General features: G+C 50.4%; 1 protein-coding gene across 1 annotated transcript in view; it reads left to right on the top strand.

Annotated features, from left to right (window-relative positions):
* The first annotated feature begins 3715 nt into the window (after positions 1–3715).
* Positions 3716–14419, top strand: part of LOC135570140 (ras GTPase-activating protein 3-like) — a 27975-nt gene continuing 17271 nt past the window's right edge. Inside the window, exons 1-5 of the mRNA XM_065016217.1 lie at positions 3716–3734; positions 4224–4296; positions 10851–10924; positions 11018–11122; positions 11780–11936. Coding sequence (XP_064872289.1) covers positions 11913–11936 — 24 coding nt within the window. The 5' untranslated portion in view covers positions 3716–3734; positions 4224–4296; positions 10851–10924; positions 11018–11122; positions 11780–11912. The remainder of the gene's footprint in view (positions 3735–4223; positions 4297–10850; positions 10925–11017; positions 11123–11779; positions 11937–14419) is intronic.

Here is a 14419-nt window from a genome sequence, read left to right as displayed (position 1 = left end):
ATGAAGAGGCAGATTACGACAGGACACAAGGTCAAAGATTCCTGTCCCATCAAAACAGAAGCAGAAACAGAGAGAGAAATAGAGACTTAATCAGAGGGCAAACCTCAGGTGGGAGAGAGTCCCATCAGAAACTCCCTGCTGGTCTGGAGACCGGGAACAGCTGGGAGCAGGAACGGACATAGAGTGAGAGAGAGTCCCATCACCAAACCCAGCAGGGGGAAAACGAGAGAAGAGAAAGCACAGGGACAAGACATAACATGACAATACATGACATATTCTCTGTTCTGTTGGAATGAGTCCTATTCTCTGTTCTATTGGAATGAGTCCTATTCTCTGTTCTGTTGGAATGAGTCCTATTCTCTGTTGGAATGAGTCCTATTCTGTTGGAATGAGTCCTATTCTCTGTTGGAATGAGTCCTATTCTCTGTTCTATGTGTAATGAGTCCTATTCTCTGTTGGAATGAGTCCTATTCTCTGTTCTATTGGAATGTGTCTCTGTTCTCTGTTGGAATGAGTCCTATTCTCTGTTGGAATGAGTCCTATTCTCTGTTGGAATGAGTCCTATTCTCTGTTCTATTGGAATGAGTCCTATTCTCTGTTCTGTTGGAATGAGTCCTATTCTCTGTTGGAATGAGTCCTATTCTCTGTTGGAATGAGTCCTATTCTCTGTTGGAATGAGTCCTATTCTCTGTTCTATTGGAATGAGTCCTATTCTCTGTTGGAATGAGTCCTATTCTCTGTTGGAATGAGTCCTATTCTCTGTTCTATTGGAATGAGTCCTATTCTCTGTTGGAATGAGTCCTATTCTCTGTTCTATTGGAATGAGTCCTATTCTCTATTGGAATGAGTCCTATTCTCTGTTGGAATGAGTCCTATTCTCTGTTCTATTGGAATGAGTCCTATTCTCTATTGGAATGAGTCCTATTCTCTGTTCTATTGGAATGAGTCCTATTCTCTGTTGGAATGAGTCCTATTCTCTGTTGGAATGAGTCCTATTCTCTGTTGGAATGAGTCCTATTCTCTGTTCTGTTGGAATGAGTCCTATTCTCTGTTGGAATGAGTCCTATTCTCTGTTGGAATGAGTCCTATTCTCTGTTGGAATGAGTCCTATTCTCTGTTCTGTTGGAATGAGTCCTATTCTCTGTTCTATTGGAATGAGTCCTATTCTCTGTTCTATTGGAATGAGTCCTATTCTCTGTTCTATTGGAATGAGTCCTATTCTCTGTTCTATTGGAATGAGTCCTATTCTCTGTTCTGTTGGAATGAGTCCTATTCTCTGTTCTATTGGAATGAGTCCTATTCTCTGTTCTGTTGGAATGAGTCCTATTCTCTGTTCTGTTGGAATGAGTCCTATTCTCTGTTCTATTGGAATGAGTCCTATTCTCTGTTCTATTGGAATGAGTCCTATTCTCTGTTCTATTGGAATGAGTCCTATTCTCTGTTGGAATGAGTCCTATTCTCTGTTGGAATGAGTCCTATTCTCTGTTGGAATGAGTCCTATTCTCTGTTCTATTGGAATGTGTCTGTCTGTCTGTCTGTCTGTCTGTCTGTCTGTCTGTCTGTCTGTCTGTCTGTCTGTCTGTCTGTGTCTGTCTGTCTGTGTGTGTGTGTGTCTGTGTGTGTGTGTGTGTCTGTGTGTGTGTGTGTGTGTCTGTGTGTGTGTGTGTGTGTGTGTGTGTGTGTGTCTGTGTGTGTGTGTGTGTGTGTGTGTCTGTGTGTGTGTGTGTGTGTGTGTGTGTGTGTGTGTGTCTAGGTCAGCCAGAGGTTATATTAAACAGGCTCACTGACAGGAAGTGGTCTGTCGTTAGTGAATCTTAACCTTCCTCCTCCGCCCGCTGACATCATCATTATCCTCGTGTTGACGGGGCGTCAGTGACAGGAAGTGGTCTGTCGTTAGTGAATCTTAACCTTCCTCCTCCGCCCGCTGACATCATCATTAGCCTTGTGTTGACGGGGCGTCAGTGACAGAGAGGAAGTGATGCGTCCTGCTGTAACCTCTTTACAGCATGATGTCACCATGGAGGGAGGGGTGTGTGTGTGTGTGTGTGGGGGGGGGTTGCTATACCATCAGATGCTCTGCTGTGATTGGTCTAAACAGGTGGTGGTCACAAAGCAGTCTGTATAGCTGAATAGAGCCTCACTCTGATGGAACACTCACTCTGATGAAACCCTCACTCTGCGGAAACACTCACTCTGATGAAACCCTCACTCTGAGGAAACACTCACTCTGAGGAAACACTCACTCTGAGGAATACTCACTCTGAGGAAACACTCACTCTGAGTAAACACTCACTCTGAGGGAATACTCACTCTGAGGAAACACTCACTCTGAGGAAACACTCACTCTGAGGAAACACTCACTCTGAGGGAACACTCACTCTGAGGAAACACTCACTCTGAGGAAACACTCACTCTGAGGAAACACTCACTCTGATGAAACCCTCACTCTGAGGAAACACTCACTCTGAGTGTTTAGACATTGCATTCTGTGTGTGTGTGTGTGTGAGTAAACACTCACTCTGTGTGTAATGTGTTGTGTGTAATGTGTAATGTGTAATGTGTGTGTATGTATGTGTGTGTGTGTAGTGTATGTGTGTGTGTGTAATGTGTGTATGCGTGTGTGTGTAATGTGTAATGTGTAGTGTATTGTTCTGTGTGTGTGTAATGTGTGTGTGTGTGTGTAATGTGTGTGTGTATGTGTGTGTGTGTAGTGTGTGTGTAATGTGTAATGTGTGTGTAATGTGTGTATGTGTGTGTGTGTGTAATGTGTAATGTGTGTGTGTGTGTGTAATGTGTAGTGTGAGTGTGTGTGTGTGTTACTAACAGTCTCTCTCTGCAGTGTGTTGGAGTGCCAGGGCCTGCCCATCGTGAATGGACAGTGTGTGTCTTTGTGTGTGTGTGTGTGTGTTACTAACAGTGTGTGTTGGAGTGTGTGTGAATGGACAGTGTGTAGTGTGTGTGTGTGTTACTGTCTCTCTCTGCAGTGTGTTGGATGTATGTCGTGAATGGACAGTGTGTAGTGTGTGTGTGTGTGTGTGTTACTAACAGTCTCTCTCTGCAGTGTGTTGGAGTGCCAGGGCCTGCCCATCGTGAATGGACAGTGTGTAGTGTGTGTGTGTGTTACTAACAGTCTCTCTCTGCAGTGTGTTGGAGTGCCAGGGCCTGCCCATCGTGAATGGACAGTGTGTAGTGTGTGTGTGTGTGTGTGTTACTAACAGTCTCTCTCTGCAGTGTGTTGGAGTGCCAGGGCCTGCCCATCGTGAATGGACAGTGTGTAGTGTGTGTGTGTGTGTTACTAACAGCCTCTCTCTGCAGTGTGTTGGAGTGCCAGGGCCTGCCCATCGTGAATGGACAGTGTGTAGTGTGTGTGTGTTACTAACAGCCTCTCTCTGCAGTGTGTTGGAGTGCCAGGGCCTGCCCATCGTGAATGGACAGTGTGTAGTGTGTGTGTGTGTTACTAACAGTCTCTCTCTGCAGTGTGTTGGAGTGCCAGGGCCTGCCCATCGTGAATGGACAGTGTGTAGTGTGTGTGTGTGTGTGTGTTACTAACAGTCTCTCTCTGCAGTGTGTTGGAGTGCCAGGGCCTGCCCATCGTGAATGGACAGTGTGTAGTGTGTGTGTGTGTGTGTGTGTGTTAACAGTCTCTCTGCAGTGTGTTGGAGTGCCAGGGCCTGCCCATCGTGAATGGACAGTGTGATCCGTGAGTAAACGGTGTCCCTGCTGGGCCCATCCAGGTCAGAGCCAACGATCACAGAGACCACCGCTGTCACCGATCAACTGTTACATCTATCAGACTTCTGTGTGATAGGCAGTCGTTTAAACTTCCCTTCTGCTTGTCTCTTGCTCTCTCTTTCGTTCCATCTCACTCTCCCTGTCTCTCTCTGTCTCTCTCTGTCTGTCTCTCTCTCTCTGTCTCTCTGTCTCTCTCTCTCTCTCTCTCTCTCTCTCTCTCTCTCTCTCTCTCTCTCTCTCTCTCTGTCTCTCTCTCTCTCTGTCTCACTCTCCCTGTCTCTCTCTGTCTCTCTCTGTCTGTCTCTCTCTCTCTCTCTGTCTCTCTCTCTCTCTCTCTCTCTCTCTCTCTCTCTCTCTCTCTCTCTCTCTCTCTCTCTCTCTCTCTCTCTCTCTCTCTCTCTCTCTCTCTCTCTCTCTCTCTCTCTCTCTCTCTCTCTCTCTCTCTCTCTCTCTGTCTCTCTCTCTCCCTCCCTCCCCCTCTCTCTGTACAGATCAGAAGCTAAGAAGACCAAGGTGAAAAGGAAAACCAACAACCCCCAGTTTGATGAGACATTCTATTTTGAGGTGAGGTGAGAGGAGGTTGGTGCTGTCTGTCTACTTTGAGGTGAGAGGAGGTTGGTGCTATCTGTCTACTTTGAGGTGAGGGGAGGGGAGGTTGGTGCTATCTGTCTACTTTGAGGTGAGGGGAGGGGAGGTTGGTGCTATCTGTCTACTTTGAGGTGAGAGGAGGGGAGGTTGGTGCTGTCTGTCTACTTTGGGGTGAGGGGAGGTTGGTGCTATCTGTCTACTTTGAGGGGAGGAGAGGTTGGTGCTATCTGTCTACTTTGAGGGGAGGGGAGGTTGGTGCTATCTGTCTACTGTGAGGTGAGGTGAGGTTGGTGCTATCTGTCTACTTTGAGGTGAGAGGAGGGAGGTTGGTGCTATCTGTCTACTGTGAGGTGAGGAGGGGAGGTTGGTGCTATCTGTCTACTGTGAGGTGAGGGGAGGTTGGTGCTGTCTGTCTACTTTGAGGGGAGGGGAGGTTGGTGCTATCTGTCTACTGTGAGGTGAGGGAGGTTGGTGCTATCTGTCTACTTTGGGGTGAGGGGAGGGAGGTTGGTGCTATCTGTCTACTGTGAGGGAGGAGAGGTTGGTGCTATCTGTCTACTTTGAGGGGAGGGGAGGTTGATCTGTCTACTGTGAGGTGAGGTGAGGTTGGTGCTATCTGTCTACTTTGAGGGAGGGAGGGAGGTTGGTGCTATCTGTCTACTGTGAGGTGAGGTGGGGAGGTTGGTGCTATCTGTCTACTTTGAGGTGAGGGGAGGGGAGGTGACTTTGAGGTGAGGGGAGGTTGGTGCTATCTGTCTACTGTGAGGTGAGGGGAGGTTGGTGCTGTCTGTCTACTTTGAGGGAGGGAGGTTGGTGCTATCTGTCTACTGTGAGGTGAGGGAGGTTGGGGCTATCTGTCTACTTTGGGGTGAGGGGAGGGGAGGTTGGTGCTATCTGTCTACTTTGGGGTGAGGGGAGGGGAGGTTGGTGCTATCTGTCTACTGTGAGGTGAGGGGAGGGGAGGTTGGTGCTATCTGTCTACTGTGAGGTGAGGGGAGGGGAGGTTGGTGCTATCTGTCTACTGTGAGGTGAGGGGAGGTTGGTGCTATCTGTCTACTGTGAGGTGAGGGGAGGGAGGTTGGTGCTATCTGTCTACTTTGGGGTGAGGGGAGGGGAGGTTGGTGCTAGGGGGTGAGGGAGGGGAGGTTGGTGCTATCTGTCTACTGTGAGGTGAGGGAGGTTGGTGCTATCTGTCTACTTTGGGGTGAGGGGAGGGGAGGTTGGTGCTATCTGTCTACTGTGAGGTGAGGGGAGGTTGGTGCTATCTGTCTACTTGAGGTGAGGGAGGTTGGTGCTATCTGTCTACTGTGAGGTGAGGGGAGGTTGGTGCTGTCTGTCTACTGTGAGGGGAGGGAGGAGGTTGGTGCTATCTGTCTACTGTGAGGTAAGGGAGGTTGGTGCTATCTGTCTACTGTGAGGTGAGGGGGGGAGGTTGGTGCCATCTGTCTACTTTGGGGTGAGGGAGGGGAGGTTGGTGCTATCTGTCTACTGTGAGGTGAGGGGAGGTTGGTGCTATCTGTCTACTGTGAGGTGAGGGGAGGTTGGTGCTATCTGTCTACTGTGAGGTGAGGGGAGGTTGGGGCTATCTGTCTACTTTGGGGTGAGGGGAGGGGAGGTTGGTGCTATCTGTCTACTTTGGGGTGAGGGGGGAGGTTGGTGCTATCTGTCTACTGTGAGGTGAGGGGGGGGAGGTTGGTGCCATCTGTCTACTGTGAGGTGAGGGGAGGGGAGGTTGGTGCTATCTGTCTACTGTGAGGTGAGGGGAGGTTGGTGCTATCTGTCTACTGTGAGGTGAGGGAGGGGGAGGTTGGTGCTATCTGTCTACTTTGGGGTGAGGGGAGGGAGGTTGGTGCTATCTGTCTACTTTGGGGTGAGGGAGGGGAGGTTGGTGCTATCTGTCTACTGTGAGGTGAGGGGAGGTTGGTGCTATCTGTCTACTTTGGGGTGAGGGGAGGGAGGTTGGTGCTATCTGTCTACTGTGAGGTGAGGGGAGGTTGGTGCTATCTGTCTACTGTGAGGTGAGGGGAGGTTGGTGCTATCTGTCTACTGTGAGGTGAGGGGAGGTTGGTGCTGTCTGTCTACTGTGAGGGGAGGGGAGGTTGGTGCTATCTGTCTACTGTGAGGTAAGGGGAGGTTGGTGCTATCTGTCTACTGTGAGGTGAGGGGAGGGGAGGTTGGTGCCATCTGTCTACTTTGGGGTGAGGGAGGGGAGGTTGGTGCCATCTGTCTACTGTGAGGTGAGGGGAGGTTGGTGCTATCTGTCTACTGTGAGGTGAGGGGAGGTTGGTGCTATCTGTCTACTTTGAGGTGAGGGGAGGTTGGTGCTATCTGTCTACTTTGAGGTGAGGGGAGGGAGGTTGGTGCTGTCTGTCTACTGTGAGGTGAGGGGAGGGGAGGTTGGTGCTGTCTGTCTACTGTGAGGTGAGGGGAGGGGAGGTTGGTGCTATCTGTCTACTGTGAGGTGAGGGGAGGTTGGTGCTATCTGTCTACTTTGAGGGGAGGTTGGTGCTATCTGTCTACTGTGAGGTGAGGTTGGTGCTGTCTGTCTACTTTGAGGTGAGTGGAGGGGAGGTTGGTGCTATCTGTCTACTTTGAGGTGAGTGGAGGGGAGGTTGGTGCTATCTGTCTACTTTGAGGTGAGAGGAGGGGAGGTTGGTGCTATCTGTCTACTGTGAGGTGAGAGGAGGGGAGGTTGGTGCTATCTGTCTACTTTGAGGTGAGGGGAGGTTGGTGCTATCTGTCTACTTTGAGGGGAGGGAGGTTGGTGCTATCTGTCTACTTTGAGGGGAGGGGAGGTTGGTGCTGTCTGTCTACTGTGAGGTGAGGGAGGGGAGGTTGGTGCTATCTGTCTACTTTGGGGTGAGGGGAGGGAGGTTGGTGCTATCTGTCTACTGTGAGGTGAGGGGAGGTTGGTGCTATCTGTCTACTTTGGGGTGAGGGGAGGTTGGTGCTATCTGTCTACTGTGAGGTGAGGGGAGGGGAGGTTGGTGCTGTCTGTCTACTTTGAGGGGAGGGGAGGTTGGTGCTGTCTGTCTACTGTGAGGTGAGGGGAGGGGAGGTTGGTGCTATCTGTCTACTTTGAGGGGAGGAGGTTGGTGCTGTCTGTCTAGGAGGTGAGGGAGGGGAGGTTGGTGCTATCTGTCTACTTTGGGGTGAGAGGAGGGAGGTTGGTGCTATCTGTCTACTGTGAGGTGAGGGGAGGGGAGGTTGGTGCTATCTGTCTACTTTGAGGTGAGGGGAGGGGAGGTTGGTGCTGGCTGTCTACTTTGAGGTGAGGGAGGTTGGTGCTATCTGTCTACTGTAAGGTGAGGGGAGGTTGGTGCTGTCTGTCTACTTTGAGGGGAGGGGAGGTTGGTGCTATCTGTCTACTGTGAGGTGAGGGGAGGTTGGGGCTATCTGTCTACTTTGGGGTGAGGGAGGGGAGGTTGGTGCTATCTGTCTACTTTGGGGTGAGGGGAGGGGAGGTTGGTGCTATCTGTCTACTGTGAGGTGAGGGAGGGGAGGTTGGTGCTATCTGTCTACTGTGAGGTGAGGGGAGGGGAGGTTGGTGCTATCTGTCTACTGTGAGGTGAGGGGAGGTTGGTGCTATCTGTCTACTGTGAGGTGAGGGGAGGGGGAGGTTGGTGCTATCTGTCTACTTTGGGGTGAGGGGAGGGGAGGTTGGTGCTATCTGTCTACTGTGAGGTGAGGGGAGGTTGGTGCTATCTGTCTACTTTGGGGTGAGGGGAGGGGAGGTTGGTGCTATCTGTCTACTGTGAGGTGAGGGGAGGTTGGTGCTATCTGTCTACTTTGAGGGGAGGGGAGGTTGGTGCTGTCTGTCTACTGTGAGGTGAGGGAGGGGAGTTTGGTGCTATCTGTCTACTTTGAGGTGAGGTGAGGGAGGTTGGTGCTATCTGTCTACTGTGAGGTGAGGGAGGTTGGTGCTATCTGTCTACTGTGAGGTGAGGGGAGGTTGGTGCTATCTGTCTACTGTGAGGTGAGGGGAGGTTGGTGCTATCTGTCTACTGTGAGGGAGGTTGGTGCTGTCTGTCTACTGTGAGGGGAGGGAGGTTGGTGCTATCTGTCTACTGTGAGGTAAGGAGGTTGGTGCTATCTGTCTACTGTGAGGTGAGGGGAGGGAGGTTGGTGCCATCTGTCTACTTTGGGGTGAGGGGAGGGGAGGTTGGTGCTATCTGTCTACTGTGAGGTGAGGGGAGGTTGGTGCTATCTGTCTACTGTGAGGTGAGGGAGGTTGGTGCTATCTGTCTACTTTGAGGTGAGGGAGGTTGGTGCTATCTGTCTACTTTGAGGTGAGGGGAGGGGAGGTTGGTGCTGTCTGTCTACTGTGAGGTGAGGGGAGGGGAGGTTGGTGCTGTCTGTCTACTGTGAGGTGAGGGAGGTTGGTGCTATCTGTCTACTTTGAGTGGAGGGGAGGTTGGTGCTGTCTGTCTACTTTGGGGTGAGGGGAGGTTGGTGCTATCTGTCTACTTTGGGGTGAGGGGAGGGGAGGTTGGTGCTATCTGTCTACTTTGAGGGAGGAGAGGTTGGTGCTATCTGTCTACTTTGAGGGAGGAGGTTGGTGCTATCTGTCTACTGTGAGGTGAGGGGAGGTTGGTGCTGTCTGTCTACTTTGAGGGGAGGGGAGGTTGGTGCTATCTGTCTGAGGGGAGTTTGGGGCTATCTGTCTACTTTGGGGTGAGGGGAGGGGAGGTTGGTGCTATCTGTCTACTTTGGGGTGAGGGGAGGGGAGGTTGGTGCTGTCTGTCTACTGTGAGGTGAGGGGAGGGGAGGTTGGTGCTATCTGTCTACTTTGAGGTGAGGTGGAGGGGAGGTTGGTGCTATCTGTCTACTGTGAGGTGAGGGGAGGGAGGTTGGTGCATCTGTCTACTGTGAGGTGAGGGGAGGTTGGTGCTATCTGTCTACTTTGAGGGAGGTTGGTGCTATCTGTCTACTGTGAGGTGAGGTGAGGTTGGTGCTGTCTGTCTACTTTGAGGTGAGTGGAGGGGAGGTTGGTGCTATCTGTCTACTTTGAGGGGAGGGGAGGTTGGTGCTGTCTGTCTACTGTGAGGTGAGGGGAGGGGAGGTTGGTGCTATCTGTCTACTTTGAGGTGAGGGGAGGTTGGTGCTATCTGTCTACTTTGAGGGGAGGGGATCTGTCTACTGGAGGTGAGGGTTGGTGCTGTCTGTCTACTTTGAGGTGAGGGAGGGGAGGTTGGTGCTATCTGTCTACTTTGAGGGGAGGGGAGGTTGGTGCTGTCTGTCTACTGTGAGGTGAGGGGAGGGAGGTTGGTGCTATCTGTCTACTTTGAGGTGAGGGGAGGTTGGTGCTATCTGTCTACTTTGAGGGAGGGGAGGTTGGTGCTATCTGTCTACTTTGAGGGGAGGGGAGGTTGGTGCTGTCTGTCTACTGTGAGGTGAGGGAGGGGAGGTTGGTGCTATCTGTCTACTTTGGGGTGAGGGAGGGGAGGTTGGTGCTATCTGTCTACTGTGAGGTGAGGGGAGGTTGGTGCTATCTGTCTACTTTGGGGTGAGGGGAGGTTGGTGCTATCTGTCTACTGTGAGGTGAGGGGAGGGGAGGTTGGTGCTGTCTGTCTACTTTGAGGGAGGGGAGGTTGGTGCTGTCTGTCTACTGTGAGGTGAGGGGAGGTTGGTGCTATCTGTCTACTTTGAGGGGAGGGGAGGTTGGTGCTGTCTGTCTACTGTGAGGTGAGGGGAGGGAGGTTGGTGCTATCTGTCTACTTTGGGGTGAGGGGAGGGAGGTTGGTGCTATCTGTCTACTTTGGGGTGAGGGGAGGGGAGGTTGGTGCTATCTGTCTACTGTGAGGTGAGGGGAGGTTGGTGCTATCTGTCTACTTTGGGGTGAGGGGAGGGGAGGTTGGTGCTATCTGTCTACTTTGAGGGGAGGGGAGGTTGGTGCTATCTGTCTACTGTGAGGTGAGTGGAGGGGAGGTTGGTGCTATCTGTCTACTGTGAGGTGAGGGGAGGGAGGTTGGTGCTATCTGTCTACTTTGAGGGGAGGGGAGGTTGGTGCTGTCTGTCTACTGTGAGGTGAGGGGAGGGAGGTTGGTGCTATCTGTCTACTTTGGGGTGAGGGGAGGGGAGGTTGGTGCTATCTGTCTACTTTGGGGTGAGGGGAGGGAGGTTGGTGCTATCTGTCTACTGTGAGGTGATTGGAGGTTGGTGCTATCTGTCTACTTTGGGGTGAGGGGAGGGGAGGTTGGTGCTATCTGTCTACTTTGAGGGGAGGGGAGGTTGGTGCTATCTGTCTACTGTGAGGTGAGTGGAGGGGAGGTTGGTGCTATCTGTCTACTGTGAGGTGAGGGGAGGGGAGGTTGGTGCTATCTGTCTACTTTGGGGTGAGGGGAGGTTGGTGCTATCTGTTTGGAGATGATACGACCTCTTAGTCACACCAAGAGACAGTTTGTAGCCTCTAAGTAACTCTGTCTCTGTCTCTGTCTCTGTCCTACAGGTGACACGACCTCTTAGTCACACCAAGAGACAGTTTGTAGCCTCTAAGTAACTCTGTCTCTGTCTCTGTCTCTGTCCTACAGGTAACACGACCTCTTAGTCACACCAAGAGACAGTTTGATGTGGAGGAGGAGGGTGTTGACAAGCTGGCTCTGAGGTGAGTCTGTGTGTCTATGTGTCTGTGTGTGTTTCACAGGTCTACACACAAATAGAGAGTGTGTGTGTTGTGACTCTATCTCTATGTATGCAGGGTTGACCTGTGGAATGCAAGTAACCTGAAGTTTGGGGATGAGTTCCTGGGAGGGGTCAGAGTTCCTCTGAGGGCCCTGGGACAGGCTGGGGTCCACGACGCATGGTGAGACATGACAACATGTCGGATATCTGTCTGTCTGTCTGTCTGTCTGTCTGTCTGTCTGTCTGTCTCTGTCTGGTTCCACAACGCATGGTGAGACATGACAACATCTACAGTATCTCTCTTTTTTCACTCCTTACCTTTCTCTCCCCCTCTCTCTCCATCCTCCCCTCCTTCCTTCCTCTCTCTCTCTTTCTCTCTCCGTCCTCCCTCCTCTCTCCATCCTCCTCTCCCCCTATCTCTCCATCCTCCCATCATCTCTCTCTCCATCCTCCCCCTTCTCTCCATCCTCCCCCTTCTCTCCATCCTCTCCTCCCTCTTTCTTTCTCCATCCTCCTTTTCTCTCATCCTCACTCTCTCCATCTTCCTCTCTCTCTTTCTCTCCATCCTCCTTTCTCTCTCTCTCCATCCTCCTCTCTCTCTCATCCTCCCCTCCCCTCCTCTCTCTCTCTCTCCATCCTCCCCTCCTCATCTCTCTCTCCATCCTCCTCTCTCTCTCTCTCCCTCTGTCTCCATCCTCTCCTCCTCTCTCTCTCTCTCTCCATCCTCCCCTCCTCTCTCTCTCCATCCTCCCCTCCTCTCTCTCTCTCTCCATCCTCCCCTCCTCTCTCTCTCTCCATCCTCCCCTCCTCTCTCTCTCCATCCTCCCCTCCTCCCTAGGTACTTTCTGCAGCCCAGGGATAACGGAGGGAAGCCGGTGAAAGTGGATGAGTTGGGTTCTCTTCGTTTAAACATTGTTTACACTGAGGACCATGTGTTCCCCTCTGACCACTACGGCCCTCTGAGAGACCTGATGTTGACCTCGGCTGACGTAAAGGTGAGGGGGGGGTACTGTAGATACCTAATGCAAAGGGGAGGGGGTACTGTAGATACCTAATGTAAAGGGGAGGGGGGGTACTGTAGATACCTAATGTAAAGGGGGGTACTGTAGATACCTAATGTAAAGGGGGGGGGGTACTGTAGATACCTAATGTAAAGGGGGGGGGGCACTGTAGATACCTAATGTAAAGGGGGGGTACTGTAGATACCTAATGTAAAGGGGGGTACTGTAGATACCTAATGTAAAGGGGGGGGGGGACTGTAGATACCTAATGTAAAGGGGGGTACTGTAGATACCTAATGTAAAGGGGGTACTGTAGATACCTAATGGGGAAGGGGGGTACTGTAGATACCTAATGTAAAGGGGGGTACTGTAGATACCTAATGTAAAGGGGGGGTACTGTAGATACCTAATGTAAAGGGGGGGGGGTACTGTAGATACCTAATGTAAAGGGGGGTACTGTAGATACCTAATGTAAAGGGGGTACTGTAGATACCTAATGTAAAGGGGGGTACTGTAGATACCTAATGTAAAGGGGGGGCACTGTACTAGATACCTAATGTAAAGGGGGGTACTGTAGATACCTAATGTAAAGGGGGGTACTGTAGATACCTAATGTAAAGGGGGGTACTGTAGATACCTAATGTAAAGGGGGTACTGTAGATACCTAATGTAAAGGGGGGTACTGTAGATACCTAATGTAAAGGGGGGTACTGTAGATACCTAATGTAAAGGGGGGGTACTGTAGATACCTAATGTAAAGGGGGTACTGTAGATACCTAATGTAAAGGGGGGTACTGTAGATACCTAATGTAAAGGGGGGTACTGTAGATACCTAATGTAAAGGGGGGTACTGTAGATACCTAATGTAAAGGGGGGTACTGTAGATACCTAATGTAAAGGGGGGTACTGTAGATACCTAATGTAAAGGGGGGGGGGTACTGTAGATACCTAATGTAAAGGGGGGTACTGTAGATACCTAATGTAAAGGGGGTACTGTAGATACCTAATGTAAAGGGGGTACTGTAGATACCTAATGTAAAGGGGGGCACTGTAGATACCTAATGTAAAGGGGGTACTGTAGATACCTAATGTAAAGGGGGGTACTGTAGATACCTAATGTAAAGGGGGGTACTGTAGATACCTAATGTAAAGGGGGGGGGTACTGTAGATACCTAATGTAAAGGGGGGTACTGTAGATACCTAATGTAAAGGGGGTACTGTAGATACCTAATGTAAAGGGGGGGTACTGTAGATACCTAATGTAAAGGGGGGTACTGTAGATACCTAATGTAAAGGGGGGTACTGTAGATACCTAATGTAAAGGGGGTACTGTAGATACCTAATGTAAAGGGGGGTACTGTAGATACCTAATGTAAAGGGGGTACTGTAGATACCTAATGTAAAGGGGGGTACTGTAGATACCTAATGTAAAGGGGGGTACTGTAGATACCTAATGTAAAGGGGGGTACTGTAGATACCTAATGTAAAGGGGGTACTGTAGATACCTAATGTAAAGGGGGGTACTGTAGATACCTAATGTAAAGGGGGGTACTGTAGATACCTAATGTAAAGGGGGGTACTGTAGATACCTAATGTAAAGGGGGGTACTGTAGATACCTAATGTAAAGGGGGGGTACTGTAGATACCTAATGTAAAGGGGGGCACTGTAGATACCTAATGTAAAGGGGGGTACTGTAGATACCTAATGTAAAGGGGGGGTACTGTAGATACCTAATGTAAAGGGGGGTACTGTAGATACCTAATGTAAAGGGGGGTACTGTAGATACCTAATGTAAAGGGGGGTACTGTAGATACCTAATGTAAAGGGGGGTACTGTAGATACCTAATGTAAAGGGGGGGTACTGTAGATACCTAATGTAAAGGGGGTACTGTAGATACCTAATGTAAAGGGGGGTACTGTAGATACCTAATGTAAAGGGGGTACTGTAGATACCTAATGTAAAGGGGGGGGTACTGTAGATACCTAATGTAAAGGGGGGGTACTGTAGATACCTAATGTAAAGGGGGGTACTGTAGATACCTAATGTAAAGGGGGTACTGTAGATACCTAATGTAAAGGGGGGTACTGTAGATACCTAATGTAAAGGGGGGTACTGTAGATACCTAATGTAAAGGGGGGTACTGTAGATACCTAATGTAAAGGGGGTACTGTAGATACCTAATGTAAAGGGGGGTACTGTAGATACCTAATGTAAAGGGGGTACTGTAGATACCTAATGTAAAGGGGGGTACTGTAGATACCTAATGTAAAGGGGGGTACTGTAGATACCTAATGTAAAGGGGGTACTGTAGATACCTAATGTAAAGGGGGGTACTGTAGATACCTAATGTAAAGGGGGGTACTGTAGATACCTAATGTAAAGGGGGGTACTGTAGATACCTAATGTAAAGGGGGGTACTGTAGATACCTAATGTAAAGGGGGGTACTGTAGATACCTAATGTAAAGGGGGTACTG

The sequence above is a fragment of the Oncorhynchus nerka genome, unplaced genomic scaffold, assembly GCF_034236695.1.
Source record: "Oncorhynchus nerka isolate Pitt River unplaced genomic scaffold, Oner_Uvic_2.0 unplaced_scaffold_1080, whole genome shotgun sequence".
Lineage (NCBI taxonomy): Eukaryota > Metazoa > Chordata > Actinopteri > Salmoniformes > Salmonidae > Oncorhynchus > Oncorhynchus nerka.
This window is presented reverse-complemented; position numbering and strand designations above follow the sequence as displayed.